This window comes from Neophocaena asiaeorientalis, unplaced genomic scaffold (assembly GCF_003031525.2).
Source record: "Neophocaena asiaeorientalis asiaeorientalis breed wild unplaced genomic scaffold, Neophocaena_asiaeorientalis_V1.1 scaffold182, whole genome shotgun sequence".
In the NCBI taxonomy this organism is placed as follows: Eukaryota; Metazoa; Chordata; class Mammalia; order Artiodactyla; family Phocoenidae; genus Neophocaena; species Neophocaena asiaeorientalis.
In genome coordinates this window covers 1165989-1182768 of record NW_020174648.1, presented here as the reverse complement: position 1 = coordinate 1182768, position 16780 = coordinate 1165989, and the positions used below count along the sequence as shown (strand labels likewise).

Genomic DNA, 16780 nt, shown 5'->3' with positions numbered 1-16780 from the left:
GGGGGGGGGGGGGGGTGAGGGGAAGGTCTCCGCTGCGGATCTACTTTGGCTCCTCCCAAGACCTGCAAGGCTCAACCGTCGCCACACCAAACATGGCGCCCTCGAGCTTCCTCTCCTCGTTTTATCTCACATTTGCCTTTTGGCCACACTTAGCATGGCCCTAACCGAAGGTTGCATTCCTCTGGAACTGACTCGGGACACTTCTCGCGAGTTTTGCCTGGACACACCCCCTCCCCGCCCCCCCACTGCTCCCGCCCTGCCTCGCGCCGCCGTCACCGCCACTGCCGCTGGCGCCGCTCCTCCTCCGTGTCAGTTGTTGGGCTGTAATGGCGACTGGGCCGCCGCTGCTGAAGTGACTCCCGGGCGGGGGAGCCGGGCCAGACCTGCGCCAGAGGGAACTGCAGAGAGCCGCAGCTCAGGGGGTGGCTTGCTGTGGGGGAGGGGAGGCAGCCTTTCCGCCTCTCCTTCCTTCTCTGCAGACCGGCGGATCCCGGGAGCCGGTGCGAGGCGGGCACCCGGTGCGTCCCCGGAGCGGGGAGGCCAGGCCGGGCAGCCCTGGGGCCGGTCGGGGCGGCGTCACTGCACCCTCCGCCAGGCCCCGCGGGATGCACCGTGGGGGCCGAGGGCGGAGGCGACACTCTCAGGTGAGCTGCGGGAGGACCTGGCTGGGACCGCGGATGCTCGCTTAGCCTTCGCTGCCTCTGTCCGCGGTCCCGGGTCGGCGGGGGAGGCGGGGCGGGGCGCCAGGAGCCCTGGCCCAGTCTGGCGTCCCCCTCGAGGAGCCTCCCTGGGTCCTAGGCTTTGCTAGGAGGGCCATTCTGAGACCTAGGTTTCAGGTCCCACCGGTGCCTGCAGTAGACGAGATTTCCTTCCTTATCTGCCAGTGCCTGTCCCCCCCTCCCTCGCCCCTCCTCTCTTCTGCAAAAGGTGTGAGATACCTCTCGCCCTTGCTCTCCGGAGAAGTGTCTCTTCTTCATTTGGTTATCTGTCATATTTTGGGAAATTCCGGGGAACTGGCTCCAGTGGCAAGGATGACTAGTTTCTGTTCCTTTTTGGTGGGGATAAACATTTTCAAGCATAGGGAAAACTTTGATCTTCTTCTTTGGCAGCTGCAGAATGTAGTCTGTCCATTTATTCACAAGTGATGTAGGGGGAGATTTAAAAAGCTTGTACGCTTTGAAGGTTGTCACTATTTTCCCCTGGCCTCTTTGAAGTGTAGCCTAACATGCTAAATGATATTTAGCTAATGTCACAAATATGGGTTGGAATTTGGCAGGCTATTCGGATAGGAGGTTGCACATAGGTATAGATTTTGATGTGGTTTTTGTGTAGCAGCAAATCCTCCATATAGGAAAAAACACGTTGTCAGGAATAGTGATCAGTATCCACGTCTGTACTCCACCTGATTGTTTTGTTTTGATGGTGATCCTCGTTTTGAATTTGGAGAAGTCGTTAATGGTTATGTTGCCATGTTAACGATACCTCCTCCAGCCCTGTATTTTAAGGGTTTTTAAAGAATGGCTATTTTAGGCAGACCTAGTAAGAACTTGAAAAGGTTTGTAGAGCAATTAAAATACTCTCCATTAAAAAAATTTTAGTTTAAAATACTGTGTTTAAACAAGGCAATGTGCTGCTAATAACATGAGATTGTGACTTTGGGGGATTGGTTGTTAGACCAATGGTAGAAGTTGCTTTAAGCCCATGGGTATGTAATAATTAGTTTTGGTGTGCTAAATTTACAAACTCCGTTCAGTGTAATAAAATAAATCTGAACCATTGAATCGTCATTGCATTGCATTTAAGATACTTTAATCAGATACATAAACATCAAGCTAGAATACATTGTATGTGTGGATAAATACATATGTGTCTCAACTTTTCATAGTGAGTAGCACGGCTTGTGTTTGTAATAATGGTGAGTTATAGTATGTATACAATTTCATACATATATGGAAGAATTTCTCTGATTCTCTGAGATATATTGGTGCGTAGTGTTATGTAAGAGCATTAATACTTGAACAGCCAGCCTCCTGTGGGGTAATTAATTTATGAGTTATGAAGTTTAGAATTTTTTTCTAATGGTCTGATTGCTAGTCTTTTGAACATTTTATAACACTTTTACCATATCATGGACAGAAGAAAGGAGATGAAGTCCCTATCTAACGAATTTTGTTGTTTGTTAAATAGCTGTAAGTTATAGTGGGAGCAAAAAGAAACTGCTGTCTAAAATAACTTACATCATTTTTTGGTGTGCCTCTACATAAATTATTTAGTGCTCATAGCAATTTTGTGAGGTAGATTTGACAAATGTTCTTATTTTGTAGTTGTGGAAATTGACAAGGAAGAAATAAATGAACAAGGAAGTTCATTTATTTATGTGAATGATGGTCTTATTTCCACAGATGATCTAAGACTTAAAAATTTTTATTTTTATTGAGGTATAATTGTCATACTGGTTTCAGGCATATAGCATAATGATTCGATCTTTGTGTTTATTGCAAAATGATCATGTCTTGTTAACGTCATAGAATTAGTTTTATTTAAAATTGAATATTAATATAGATACTTCTGGCGTTTGGTTTTTTAAAATCTAAAAGATTGTGACAAGCCACTAGTTCCTTACATGGATAACTGTCGGTACTTTAAAAACATTAGTATTTTCATAGCATTATGTTAATTAGTAACAAGCCATGAATTATTGTAGTGAATTGCTCTACTTCTGTATGTACTTTTTGCTTGAACAGTGTTCTTAAGAAATTGTAGTTAATTTGTCATCTCTCACTTTGTTTGGATACTCAGAGTCCTGTCATCTTTAGTACTTCAGATCGTTTATATTCTTGGTTAGCGAAAACAAATATTCAAGCCACATGGTCAGCAGCATAACTGAAAAGTAGGGACATCTTGGTGATTTTATTATAGAATTGATGATTTAAAAAGTTAACTTACCATCTGTACTTGTGATTGCTATTTTTGCCTTGTGGGGCAAGTCGTGAAGTAATTTTCTTTATTGACTTTTTTTTTACAAAGTCAATTTCTAGTGTCACAAATCACTCCCGAAACCAGAATAATCAAAAGATTGCATAGGTTTTTTTGCATTAATATTTTTGTTCGTTATCACAAGTATAACTTCACATTTGCTAGTGGTTACTTTGGGTTATTATTTGCCTTTCTTATCTAGTGTGTAAGTTCCATGATGGCAGAGATTGTCTATTAACTGTTGTTCACCCAGTGCCTAGCACATAGTAAAATAGTCAATAAATATTGGCTGAATAAATTGACTAGAGAGTGGTCTTGGCATAGTATTTAAACAAAACAAAACACTAGTTCATGGTTCCTAGGCACACATCAACTCTTCTTAGGAATATAGTCCATAGATAAAGTCAAGTTTGCTAGGTGGCAGGGGAATGACAGACTGGTATTAAAAGGTTGCTGAGAATAAGCCACAGGTAGATCCTGAAAACTTTATTGACTATTTTAATGATTTGCTTAGATGTTCTGACAATAGTTATTGTAATTTAAAGAAAATGGAAGCTTTAAGACCCTGACCTGTTATACTAGTACTATAATTATAGGCTTGTAATAATTTTGAGTCTCTTTTAATTACAGCATTGGGAGTTTTAAATCTTAAAGGCTAGCTAGTCCAATTCCCACGTTTTATATGTAAGCAAACAGAGTTCATATGGAGGAAATATCTCACCCATAGTTGATTTCATAACTGGATGAAGACTCCACTATACAGCTGTGAAGTCTACATTTGTTTAACTTGAAGATAATTATCAAATCAGAGGATAATTGTGAACAACCGGCGATCTCTTCTATGTAAGTGTTAACTAAAAACTCAAAAAACAGGCCTCACTTTTCATGAATCAAATATTTATTTATTTATTTTTGGCTGTGTTGGATCTTTGTTGCTGCGTGCGGGCCTTCTCTAGTTGGCGGTGAGCGGGGGCTACTCTTCGTTTTGATGCGCGGGCTTCTCAATGCGGTGGCTTCTCTTGTTGCGGAGCATGGGCTCCAGGTGCATGGGCTTCAGTAGTTGTGGCACGTGGGCTCAGTAGTTGTGGCTTCTGGGCTCTACAGTGCAGGCTCAGTAGTTATGGCACACAGGCTTAGTTGCTCCGTGGCATGTGGGATCTTCCCGGACCAGGGCTAAACCCATGTCCCCTGCAGTGACAGGTGGGTTCTTAACCGCTGCGCCACCAGGGAAGCCCCCCAAAATATTTTTTAACCTAAATATGAATCTCAAACTTCTCCTCTGTCATTGGGACTATAAATTGGTGCAACTGTTTCTGGAAGGAAATTTGGCATCACCTATCAAAATTAAAAGTGCACATATTCTTTGATAGAGTCATTTCATTTTTAGGAGTTTACCTTACAGAAAATTTAACACAAGAGCACTAGAACAAATCTATAAGGATGTTCATTTTAACATTATTACAAATAAATGTCTACAACATTTATAAGTAACAAAAAAAAATCCTAAATGTTTGTTGGTAGGGGAATAGTTAAAATTACAGTATATTTATGCTGTGACATACAATGCACTTGTTAATAGATTGAGGGATAGATATATTTACTTGATGAGAAGTAGCTGAGTGTTTCTTTGAGCACAGGAACCATGCAGCCAACTTTCTGGGTTCAAATCCTAACCATTTATTAGCTGTGACCATTAGCAGGTTACTTAAACTCATCTATAAAGTGGATATAATTATAGTTCTCACCTGACAGGGCTGTTGTGAGAATTAAATGAGTTAATATTTGAGCCCTAAGTAAGTACCACATAGGTGTTTGTAATTATTATTATGTTCTGACAAGGAAGAATGTTCATGATATAATATTGAGTGAAAAAAATAAGTTGCACTACACTGTGCAATATGATTCAGTGTTAAAACAAATACATAGGCAAAGAAATGTAGTTTGATTTGATTTTGTATGTGCATAGGAAGGGCTCTGTAAGGATAGACATTAAACCATTAGCTGTGTTTATCGCTGAGAGAGTGGATGACTTTCCTTTTTTCTTTACTTTAGGCATTTTTGTGTTGTTTATTGTAAGTGGCATTATCATTTTTGAAACTCTTTTTTCTGAAAAAGAAAATATTGAGGCAGAATTTTTCTACTATTATACAGTCACATAACGTAGTTTTGAATATAGTTTTTCAGAGAGCTACAGAGTTCATCCACAGAATATCACATGATTAGATTCTGTTTCAAAACTTTTGTTGAGGGAAGGTTAAAATTAATCTATGAAAATTCCTGATGAATGTATTTATTTTTATTCTAGCTTTGTGACCTTACGTCTTATTTCTTAATTTACAAAGTAAGCACATAGGCTAGATCAGTGTTTTGTAAACCCGGGATCCCCAGACCGTGCCATGAGGTACCTGGGAGCACCGTAGTAAACTCACATGGGCACTGTTGAATATTTTTAAATTTTTGAGGGAAACTAATATTTGACAACTGTGGGTTATCTGTGGGATATTTGACGTCTGTGAGACCACTGCTTAAACTATTAGTTTGAGGTACTGTGCATGAGATTGTGCCACATTCCTTTCAATGACAGTTATGTCTTCAAAAAGCTAGGTTTTGGGGGTTGCTGTGATTAAAAGAAAGTTCTGTGCAGAAATCAGTGTGAAACAGTAAATGAAAGTGGCCGTGTCCAAAGTGATTTCAAGGTCTGAGAAATTATGTAATGTCTTTTAGGTGCACACATCCCATTAATAAGTAATTAAAAGATTTCTTTTAATTTATATGTATTTTTCAAGCTGCTACTAAGTTGTTAGGACATAAATACTTACTAGGTTATATGGACCTAACTACCTAATAAATGGAACTGTTAGATAATTTTTTGGCCTGTGGGCACTATGAAAAAATTACTGAGACACTAAGGGTTCTGTGAACTGAGAAAGCTTGGGAACCTCTTGAACTCTTTTGACTAGGACACCCATAGTAAAAGATAGATTTTCCATGGGAACATAATATACATAAGTATGTATATATCTATATATAAAATGAAATGAAAGTTTCACCTAAAAAATACCCTTGCTGCTTTCAATACACCCTGATATTTTCAATTCAGTTTTATTTGGTTTCATTAAAAAATGCAGGCTCTAATGTACCAGATTGATTCTTTTTGATCTACTATGTGGTACCATTACTACATATTTGAAAAACATGAGATTAGATGACCCCTAACTTCCAGCTCTAATATGCTTTGTTCTCTGATTAGTTATAAATGAAGTTGGACTACACTTAAAACAATATAGATGCATCTCTGAAAAGTTGTGTAGATGCTACGCTTTCTTGTATGATGAATCATTTAAAATTCTATAGAGAAATGGTGTAAAGGAGATCTTTTTATAGATGGAAGGATATTTTTGCAGCCAGAAGAATCGGATTTATCTTTGATAAATTTGAGGTTAGGTGATTTTTTAAAAAGTTAACCACTTAAAGTTTTTGTTGTTGTTGTAAATGGACTTGTAAAAGCTCCTTTGGAATCATGGCATCTCTCCCTTTTAAAAACTAGATTGATTGATTTTTTAAAACCTACATCCTACTTTCCTTAAGCAACCATGTTTGTTTGCTTATTTACTTACTTTTGACTGCGTTGGTTCTTTGTTGCTGCGTGCAGGCTTTTTCTAGTTGTGGTGAGCAGGGTCTACTCTTCGTTGCGGTGCGTGGGCTTCTCATTGCGGTGGATTCTATTGTTGTGGAGCATGGGCTCTAGGCTCCCTGGCTTCAGTAGTTGTGGCACGCGGGCTCAGTAGTTGTGGCTTGTGGGCTCTAGAGCGCAGGCTCAGTAGTTGTGGCTCGCAGGCTCTAGAGCGCAGGCTCAGTAGTTGTGGCTCACGGGCTTAGTTGCTCCGCGGCATGTTGGATCTTCCTGGACCGGGGCTCGAACCCATGTCCCCTGCATTGGCAGGTGGATTCTTAACCACTGTGCCAGGGAAGTCCTTAAAAACTAGATTTAAAAATCATGAGTAATAGCACTGGCTTCATTTAACTGTCTTCATTTCATTCATGATTTTCATGTCTAAATCTATAAAATAAGAGTATTTTTTTAAAGAATTTCTTTTTAGTTTTGGCCTTATTTTAAAACATAAAATGCATATGTACACGAAAGAAGTTTTTTGCTTACCAGTGGTTAACCTCTTCGTCTATGAAATACCTGTGGGGTTTTTTTGCCCTGTTTGCATTTGAGAATTGGATTCTGAGATTTATCAGTGGGACGATTCAGCAGACAGGTCTGGAGCACCTGGTGGGTGCTGTGTACTGTGCATGGACTAGGGATATAAAGAGGAATAAAACATGGTCCCCACAGTGACATGTAAGGGACAGATATGTAAATAATAGTATGGAGGTGGGAAGGTAAGAGGAAAGATAAAGTGGGAGCAACTATACAGCGGCTTCCAGTGAAAGAAAAAGTTGTTATATTTGTTTCCTTAACAGCCTCTAAATTAGCTAAGTTATTGAATGTTGAAGGAAACGTCTCAAAATTATTTTTCCTTGAAACATGATAAATGTATCTGCTTTTAAAAATTCGAAAACATATCCACTGGAAAATCTGCTTCCTTTCTTGGATCCTCAGTCCCTCTCCACAGAGTTAACCAGTGTTAATGGTTTCTTTTGTATCAGGGAAGCTTTTGTAGTGAAAATTCCATACTTTTGGGACAAAAAATAATCCTGACTTGCACTATAAGACACATTTATAAGGATATATTCCTTGAGATTAATTTAGAAGAGTAAATATTCAGGATAACTAGATAGAGGGTAAACAAAGTATAGGCTCCTATTTTTAGGTTTTTTTAAGTAAAAGACTAGGGGTACCTTTAATCAGGCTCTAGTTTAGCTCTTCATTTCATATCAGTGGGGGACATTGTGTTCTTTGTGATCCCTATCCAGTCTCCTATACACCAGAGGCCAAGCTGGTGCCAGATGTTATAGTTTCTTCTGGGTTTCCTGGATTATAGGAGGTCATTCTTAATTGTTAAAGGTAGTTGTTGAAGTTTGTATTTTATACGTAAAAAGAGGTGAGGCTAATTCTCAGGTCATTTGTTTTTGTATACCATATTATGGGAGTATTGGTTATTCTGAGAATTTACATGGAACAGTGTAGTAGGTCTGTTTTAGAGCCAGAATGTTTTCCACTTTTCCTAGCCTGGTCCCTACTAAATTTGTCTATTTTATATTGAGACTAGATAGTATGACTGTTGCAGGGTTGTTTCTTTAAAGCCTTTCAGGCATAGATGGTTGTTACATCGGGTCTGATAAAGATGAGAGAACAGAAGCAAAGTTACGGAAAATAACTCTAGGAGAGCCAGAACGAAGTCGTTTCTTTCATTTTTCATCGCCAGTACCTGCACATAGTAGGAGCCCAATAAATAATTGAGCTGAATGAGTCTATGTGACTGAATGAGAGCACTGTCAATAAATGTGAAAGAAAAGTTTGCTGCTTGAAGATACTTGAGAATTGACTATTTCAAAATGTCATATCTTATTTGTATATACATATGATAGGTATAGATCAGAGTTTGTCAGACTTCTTGGTGTCGAGGAGACACTTTATACTCTTGAGTTATTGAAAACTCAAAGAGCTTTTATGTGGACTATATCTGTTGATATTTGTTGTATTAGAAACTTTAAACATTTATTAGTTTATTTAAAATAACCATAAACTGTATCATATTAATACACAATTTTTAAAATAAAAAATAACTATATTTTCCAAAACAAAAAAAAATTTAGTGAGAAGAGTGGCATTGTTTGACATTTTTCAAATCTTTATAATGCCTGGCTTAATAGAAGACATCTGGATTCTCATATCTGCTTCTGTATTCAGTCTGTTGTGATATCATATGTCATGGAGCCTTTGGGAAACTCCACTATACACACTCCCAAGAGAATGAGAGTGAAAAAGACAAATAATGTCTTAATATTATCATGGAAATAGTTTTGATTTTAAAGACATTCTTGAAAGGGTCTCATAGACCCTCAAGGATGCCTGGACCACGCTCTGAGAATTGGTGGTATAGATTATTAAATTCAAAGGGGAAAAGGATCTTAGAGGTCATATAGTATAATCAATCACCTCTTGTGGATATTTCTTACTTGTTTAACTGGAGTGTGATAGGGAATACCTCAAGTTTGTTTTTTGGGAATAATCATGACTTGGCTTTTGGAGATGATGAGTTTGATGTGTCTTTGAGATTTCTGAATAAGCAGTTGGTTATGTGGGTTAGGTTATCAGAGATAAGATCTGACCATAGTTTCAGAAACCAGTAACACAGGATCTATATCACTGTCTTGCACTTTGCCTCCTTACTATACTGCGAACTTAATTTTCAGAAAGCCTAAGAATACTTTTGTTATTTATGTGACTCAGAGTTTTATTTTAGTGACCATTTTACAGTGAGTTTAACTGGCATCTTGTAGAGAAACAAGTTGTTTCAGGTAAAAGTCAAAGCATAAATGAACAATACTGCTTTGTTTAGACTAAAGTTGGATATCACAAAACTAAAAAAGAACCTATATTTGACAGGGTTCTATTTGCATCATGTAAAATATAAATAAAAGCTCCAAACAATGGCTCAAAATATAAAAATGGCTTATGTGTGTGTATGGGAAGGAGAGGGCTGCAAAAGCAGTGGGGAGTGTTGGTGCGGGAGGGACCTAACTAACTTCTAAAAGTTAGCTAAGGATGACTCTAATTTGCCACAGAGAATGGAAACACAATTTCACTAAAGCTATGATAAATGATATAAAAAGAATCCAGTTAAAAGTGATATAAATAAAAAGGAGGAACACCTATAAATCAAGTAAGGATGCAACTTCATAAAACTATTTACTTGCTAGCAAACATAAAGCCAAGGAGTCCACATTTCATGAATCACCAAAATATTGACCTCAGAAGTACAAAGGCTCAGAGAAAACTAACCAGAGCTGAGAAATTGCCCTTTTATTATGTAGGCTAAGAGTTCATAAATAGGGAGAATGGAAAAAGAACAGAAAAAGTAACTTTTAGAGGAAAGGAACTATAAGAATACTTCACCTGTTTCAAGATTTCCTCGCCTCCAGTTTCTCTCAAGAAAGTTCAACCATCAATTATATTTTCTCTCGTATATCTCTAGCCTCCTCCCCTCCCTGAGATTCTTCCTATCAGCATTTATACTTAATCGATTAAGTCTTCTTACTTAAAACAAACACAAAAAAACCCTCAATCCAACACCCTCCTCCATTACTGCTCTCTTTTTCCTTCACAAACTTCTCAAAAAAATTGGTTGAATACATTCAGTTTCCACTTAGAAGATACTTTTCAGTCATTCTTCAAACAATTACAGTGTGGTTGCCACCCCCATTTCTCCACATTTAGCTCTCACTAAAATCACCAAAGACCTCTTTATCTCTAAACCTAATGGGCATTTTCAAATAACAAGCCCTCAACCTGCTTGGCCTTTTGGCAGCATGTTTGACCACTCTCTTGAAATACTCTTTTCCCTTGGCTTCCATACACTACACTCTGATTTCCACTTCTTCTCTACTTCTCTTTCTCAATCTCCTTTGCTAGCTAGTCCTTCTCTTTTAAATCTTGAGGTGCAAGAGGGTTTGATCTTGGGCTCTTTTCTTCTCTAAAACTATACTTTCTCCTTGGGTAACTTCATCTATGCCCAAGGCTACCATCTATACCATCTATATGCCAATGACTGCCATTATATGAATGACCATTAGAGGCTTTCAGAGGTTTGAGAGAGAGAGAGATCTAGATTTAATTTCCAGTTCTGTCTCATTACCTGAATGACCTTGGACTAGTTGCATAGTCTGTCTGATACTCTTTCTTCATCAGTACAATGAATATAGGGATAGTTGCCTCATGAGATTGGAAATAGTGTCTGGAAAACAGTATAGCCCTTGGCCCACATAGAAGAAACACGGAAAATATTAGCTCTGATTATTACCTATTAACTGCCCTCATGGTCATCCCCCAGAGTGTTAAGAGGTCTGTAATTTTGGCTTCTGGTTTAAAATGATTGTTGTCTTTTTGTTTTGGCTGCTTTGGGTCTTTGTTGCTGCGCATGGGCTTTCTCTAGTTGCGGTGAGCGGGGGCTACTCTTCATTGCAGTATGTGGGCTTCTCATTGCGGTGGCTTCTGTTGTTGCAGAACAAGGTTGCGGTGAGCGGGGGCTACAGTAGTTGTGGCACACGGGCTCAGTAGCTGTGGTGCGTGGGCTCTAGAGCGCAGGCTCAGTAGTTGTGGTGCACAGGCTTAGTTGCTCTGTGGCATGTGGGAATCTTCCCAGACCAGGGCTCAAACCCGTGTCCCCTCCATTGGCAGGCAGATTCTTAACCACTGCACTACCACGGAAGCCTGCATTTATTTTAGTTTTAAAGTGAAGTCTGCCCAAAGAAAACTTTTGTCACATCATTGACAGATTATTTAGTAATGTAGAATAACTCATGTTCGTTTAGTTATCACTTGACACTTGGCCAGACCACAAGTATCTTTGTGAGAAGGAGAGTAAAGTGAGTTAATTTTTTTAACTGTGTTGGTAGCTGATTAAAGTTTTTATGGTTAGAAAATTTTTTTCTCATTACAAAAAAACTATGGTTTATGAAGTAGTGTACTTCTCATACATATAAAACACAAGTTGAATCCAGGTACCCTGTTTGAAACAGTCTGCAGGAACCACCTTTTCACATATGCATTGCCGCTAGAGGTTGGAATATGCACAGTGTTGGTTACATACAATAAAGTCTGATTAATCTTTATTTTTTAATAATTCATATATCATAGAATACAAGTCAATCAGAAAATTACTTTCAGTAAAATTTCGCTACCAGATAACAAAATACAGTCATTAAGAATCTATATGACAGATACCAAATAATAATTAAGAACCCAATTTTCTTTGCTGAGTTGGACTTAATCACTTAATCTTTGGAAGGATAGCTCTTTGTCATTAATTTTTGTTCTATTTTTTTTGAATTTTAATTTTTTATGCAGCAGGTTCTTATTAGTTATCTATTTAATACATATTAATGTATACATGTCAATCCCAATCTCCCAATTCATTCCCCCCCCCCACCCCTGCTTTCCCCCCTTGGTGTCTGTACATTTGTTCTCTACAGTATGGTTAGAAAATTTTTTAACTATTGGCATATTTGTTCATTTTAGATTTTCTACTACCCCTGTCTGTTTTTAAAAACCTAGATTGACTTTTCTTAGAGTCATATTGTATTATCTATGAAAATTTGTATTTTAGAACATTTTTGAAAATTTTTTGTGAGAAATTTATAAACCAGGATTGTTTACTATAGGAGAAAATAACTCCCTTAAAATTAATTATACCTTTAGTTTTACGTGTTTGGACTTAGTAGGTAGGCTTTTCCTTTTCTTAAATTAGGGTCTTTAATATTCACCATATTGAGCTGCCATTGAAGAAAATTATTTTTATCAAATATGACAAAGGTTTAATATATTTATAATGTAAGAACTCAGCAAATTAAGAAAAACTTTAATATCCTGGTAGGTAAGTGGGCAAAGGACAAGAAAAGATCATTCACAGATGAAGAACTTAGATTAAGATCTATGGCAGAATGTTTAGTCCTGCTAGCAATCTACTAAATTCAAATTAAAGCAACCATATTCTTCCCTAATAGGAATATAATTAATATTCCATAGTAATCAGCAAAAGTAAAAAGCATAGTTAATATTGAAATATATTAATGAAACTGTTGGGTTCATGTTATTGTAAATTGGAAAACAGTTCAACATTGGATCTCTAGAGTAGCATGTTCTGTACATTCTTTAGTTCAGTTTTAGCACACTTTGTAGATCCTGTTCTAGATAAGTGATCCAAATGAGCATTAATGTACACAAATATGTTCATTTCAGTGTTATTTATAATAGAGAAAATGAGACGTAATGCTGTATCGATAATCTCTTGCTGGCTAACTCCACTTCCAGGATAGTTCGCTCATATGGCTGTAGGCAGGAAGCCTCAGTTTTTTTGCCACATGGACCTCTTCATAGGGCTGCTTGACTGTCCTCATGACATGGCAGCTGGATCCTTAAGAGAGAGGGAGAGAGAACAAGCAATGCCTTTTATGACTTAGTCTTGAAAGTCACACTGTCACTTCCACCACATTTGATTTGTTAAAAGTGAACCACTAAGTCCAGCTTACATTCAACGAGAGGAAAATTAAGCTCCTCTTCTTTTTTTAAAAAAATTAATTTATATTTTATTTATTTATCTATTTTTGGCTGCATTGGTTCTTCGTTGCTATGCACAGGCTTTCTCTAGTTGCGCTGAGTGAGGGCTAGTCTTTGTTGCAGTGCGCAGGCTTCTCATTGCGGTGGCTTCTCTTGTTGTGGAGCACAGGCTCTAGGCACACAGGCTTCAGTAGTTGTGGCATGCGGGCTCAGAAGTTGTGGCGCATGGGCTTAGTTGCTCCACGGCATGTGGGATCTTCCTGGACCAGGGCTCAAACCCATGTTCCCTGCATTGGGAGGCAGATTCTTTTTTTTTTAAATTAAAAAAAAATATTTATTTACTTTTGGCTGTGTTGGGTCTTCATTATTGTGTGCAGGCTTTCTCTAGTTGCGGTGAGCGGAGGCTACTCCTTGTTGTGGTGTGCAGGCTTCTCGTTGAGGTGGCTTCTCTTGTTGAGGAGCACAGGCTCTAGGCGCGCAGGCTTCAGTAGTTGTGGCACGCAGGCTCAGTAGTTGTGGCTTGAGACCTCTAGAGTGCAGGCTCAGTAGTTGTGGCACGTGAGCTAAGTTGCTCTGTGCCGTGTGGGATCTTCCCGGACCAGGACTCGAATCCATGTCCTCTGCATTGGCAGGCAGATCCCTAACCACTGGGTCACCAGGGAAGCCCATGAGATAATTTTTAATGGTTTAGTTTTCCAAGCAAAAATAAAGTTGTTAGATTATCAGGAACTCTTAAGAGAATACAGATATAACTTTAAGAGATGACAAAATTCTTTTCTGACTTTCGTGAAAAGCAAGATAGGGCATTTTCTTTACTAATATTATAATACTGATTTTCAGTGAATGCTGATGATGTGATTGCAGGTAAATTGGCAGGATGAGGAGCAGCAAATCAAAAGAGGTGCCTTTACCAAATCCAAGGAACTCTCAAAGCATGGATACTGTTCAAGGTATGATTTGTTTTTTTTTGAAACTGAACTTAATGATTTGTTTAGGTCATGTGCCTAAAATTCTGGGCTATTCAGTAAATGAAAATTATCCATATGCTTTGATTTATAACAAGTGGATAAATAATTTTTAAAATTCAATTTTGTTTTAAATATACAAGATACCTTATATTCAAAGGCACCCAATAGTAAACTGTTTTGTAAGGGAAAACATTCTTTTTAAAAATGAATCAGTATATGTAAAATTAGTTATATACAATATCTTACAAATTCTGACTTAATAAATATCATACAGCTCCCAATATAGTTATAGACCTGTAGTGCACAGATAACAAAAATAATAGTCTCATTGAACTCTTTTTTTTTTTTAAATGATGCATTGAGGGTAACTTTAATTTAGGGCATGATACTTTTTGAGGGATGTTGACAAACTGGAGTATATCTGGAGCAAGATTATTGGGTTTGTGAGGGATCTGGATATCACGTCACATGAGGGGCATTTGGAGGAGATGAAAATAGTTATCCTAGAGAAGGATGACTCAAGGGAAATATATAGACTTAAACTCTTTGAAGGGCTGTTATCTGAAAGACTAAATAGATGTTACCTTGTTTCTACTAGTAGATTGAAGTCTGGAATAGTTTTCCAATCTTTTCATATCATAATATGAAATGCAGTACAATACTATATTTTGTATTTGTTCAGTTCATTGGGATAAACTGAGGATACTGCTTATTGTTAGAGGTGTCTGATGATCAGAGTGTAGGTGGCGGGGGCATGTTAGTCCAGTTGCCCTAAGGACTAGTGGGATCAGTGTCTAATACAACTAAACCTTATATTGGGAAGCTCGGCTTTAGAGGATGGGAGAGGAATCATGTTTTGGCTCAATATAATAAAGCACTTGCTGGGGAATAGTTCTGCCTAATAAAGTGATTCTCAAACTTTTGAGTGCCTTTGGGACCTATTAAAATGCAGATTCCAAGGTACACTTCAGAGATTCTAATTCAGTAAATATCAATATTCCCCAGCAGATATAACCACACCATGGGATGCACTTTCTCAGACCAAGGCTGCTGTAAGTAATTATAGGTTCCATTTATTTCTTTCTAGTCTAAAATTGATTGCCTGTTATGATTGAATAGATTACCATTTTTTCCTGTAGTGCTTTTTTGATAAGAAAATAAGGTTAAACATTTCTGTAAGAAGTTATCTATATGTTACAAAATGAACATTAATGACAACTATTAGACAATAAAGCAATAATTAAGACACTAAGTATCAGAAACATTAACACTATGGCATATAAAAGATTAAGATAATTTGTACTGTTTATTCTGCTTTAATAAATTTGCTCAATTGGTATGTTGAGATGAAGATTTAAAACATAGAATGTATTTTAGAAGGTGGGGCTTTGTCTATGTACAAGGCTCAGAGTCAGGAAATGAAAGGAACAGCTTTTCCTTGAGTGGACTGTGAGTTACCTCCTCTTTTTTTGTGGCAATAGCAGTCTGTTTTCTCTTAGCACTGCTGAAGAAGCATGATTATGGGCAAATGTTCTCATTTATGTTCTGTCCAATCTTGTCTGGAGTTTAGAAATCCAAATTTGGCAAGTGATACATAGCTTCTTCAAAGAGAGACCTTTTCCTTTTTTCTTTTTCATCTGCTCTCTAGGCAAATTACTCTTCTAATATATATTTTGTTTGTTTTCTTTTGTATTCTACCTGAGTTCGAATTATCTATTTCTTTACTGTCTGAATATGGTGTTTTCTGTCCCCTAATCTTTTGAACTGGTTTGAAAATCAATCTGGAAAAGGTACTATAACCTAGGTTTGGTCATAATGCAGAGTCAAATTTTGGCCCCGTGAATACAGCAATCAGTATATATTCTCTCTCTTCTACATGAGTATTGCACATCTATAACATAGGAATAGTTTCTATCCCCAGTTTAATTTAGAGCTAAACTAATTTAGAGCTGAACTGTTAATAGTTGTTTTCGAAAAAAATTATTGGGCTTTTAAAAAGAATTTTTAGGGATAAGTGGTTCATAATATAAATGGGGGAAAACATCTGATACAGAACTATTAATATATAAAGGATTATTCCAATCTTGTGAGTACATTGCACTGCAAGAATCTGAAAGAAGATAAATCAGAATTTTACACAAAGTTTCTATCTCTGTGTGGTGGAATTTTGATGATTTTAATTTTATTTTTTTCTGTTTTCTGTTTTTTTCAAGTTTTCTCCTGTAAGCATGTGCGGGGAAAATGCTATTTAAAATCATTGGTGGTAATATCAAAAGTCGACTTAAAAAAAAAAAGAAAAAAGTCGACTTAAATTGTAAAGCGTATGGAAACCTGAATTCTATCTTGTGAATTTTGTCCTTACTGTGAAACTTATTCTGTAGATATAAAACTATAAAAAATTGTGGTGGGCTTCCCTGGTGGCACAGTGGTTAACAATCCACCTGCCAATGAAGGGGACACGGGTTCAAGCCCTCGTCTGGGAAGATCCCACATGCTGCGGAGCAACTAAGCCTGTGCACCACAACTATTGAGGCTGCGCTCTAGAGCCCGTGAGCCACAACTCCTGAGCCCGCGTGCCACAACTACTGAAGCCTGTGCTCCTAGAACC

General features: G+C 37.7%; 1 protein-coding gene across 7 annotated transcripts in view; it reads left to right on the top strand.

Annotated features, from left to right (window-relative positions):
• The first annotated feature begins 305 nt into the window (after window positions 1-305).
• The window catches only part of CEP350 (centrosomal protein 350), a 135467-nt gene continuing 118992 nt past the window's right edge, over window positions 306-16780 (top strand). For 4 of the 7 annotated variants that reach the window (XM_024758756.1, XM_024758757.1, XM_024758755.1 and 1 more), the window contains exons 1-3: window positions 306-644; window positions 14069-14154; window positions 15178-15224. In XM_024758756.1, the coding sequence (XP_024614524.1) occupies window positions 14082-14154; window positions 15178-15224 (120 nt within the window). In that variant the 5' untranslated portion in view covers window positions 306-644; window positions 14069-14081. Of the gene's footprint in view, window positions 645-3606; window positions 3820-14068; window positions 14155-15177; window positions 15225-16780 lie in introns of all 7 variants that reach the window. The other 3 variants (XM_024758754.1, XM_024758752.1, XM_024758753.1) reach the window with 3 other exon arrangements.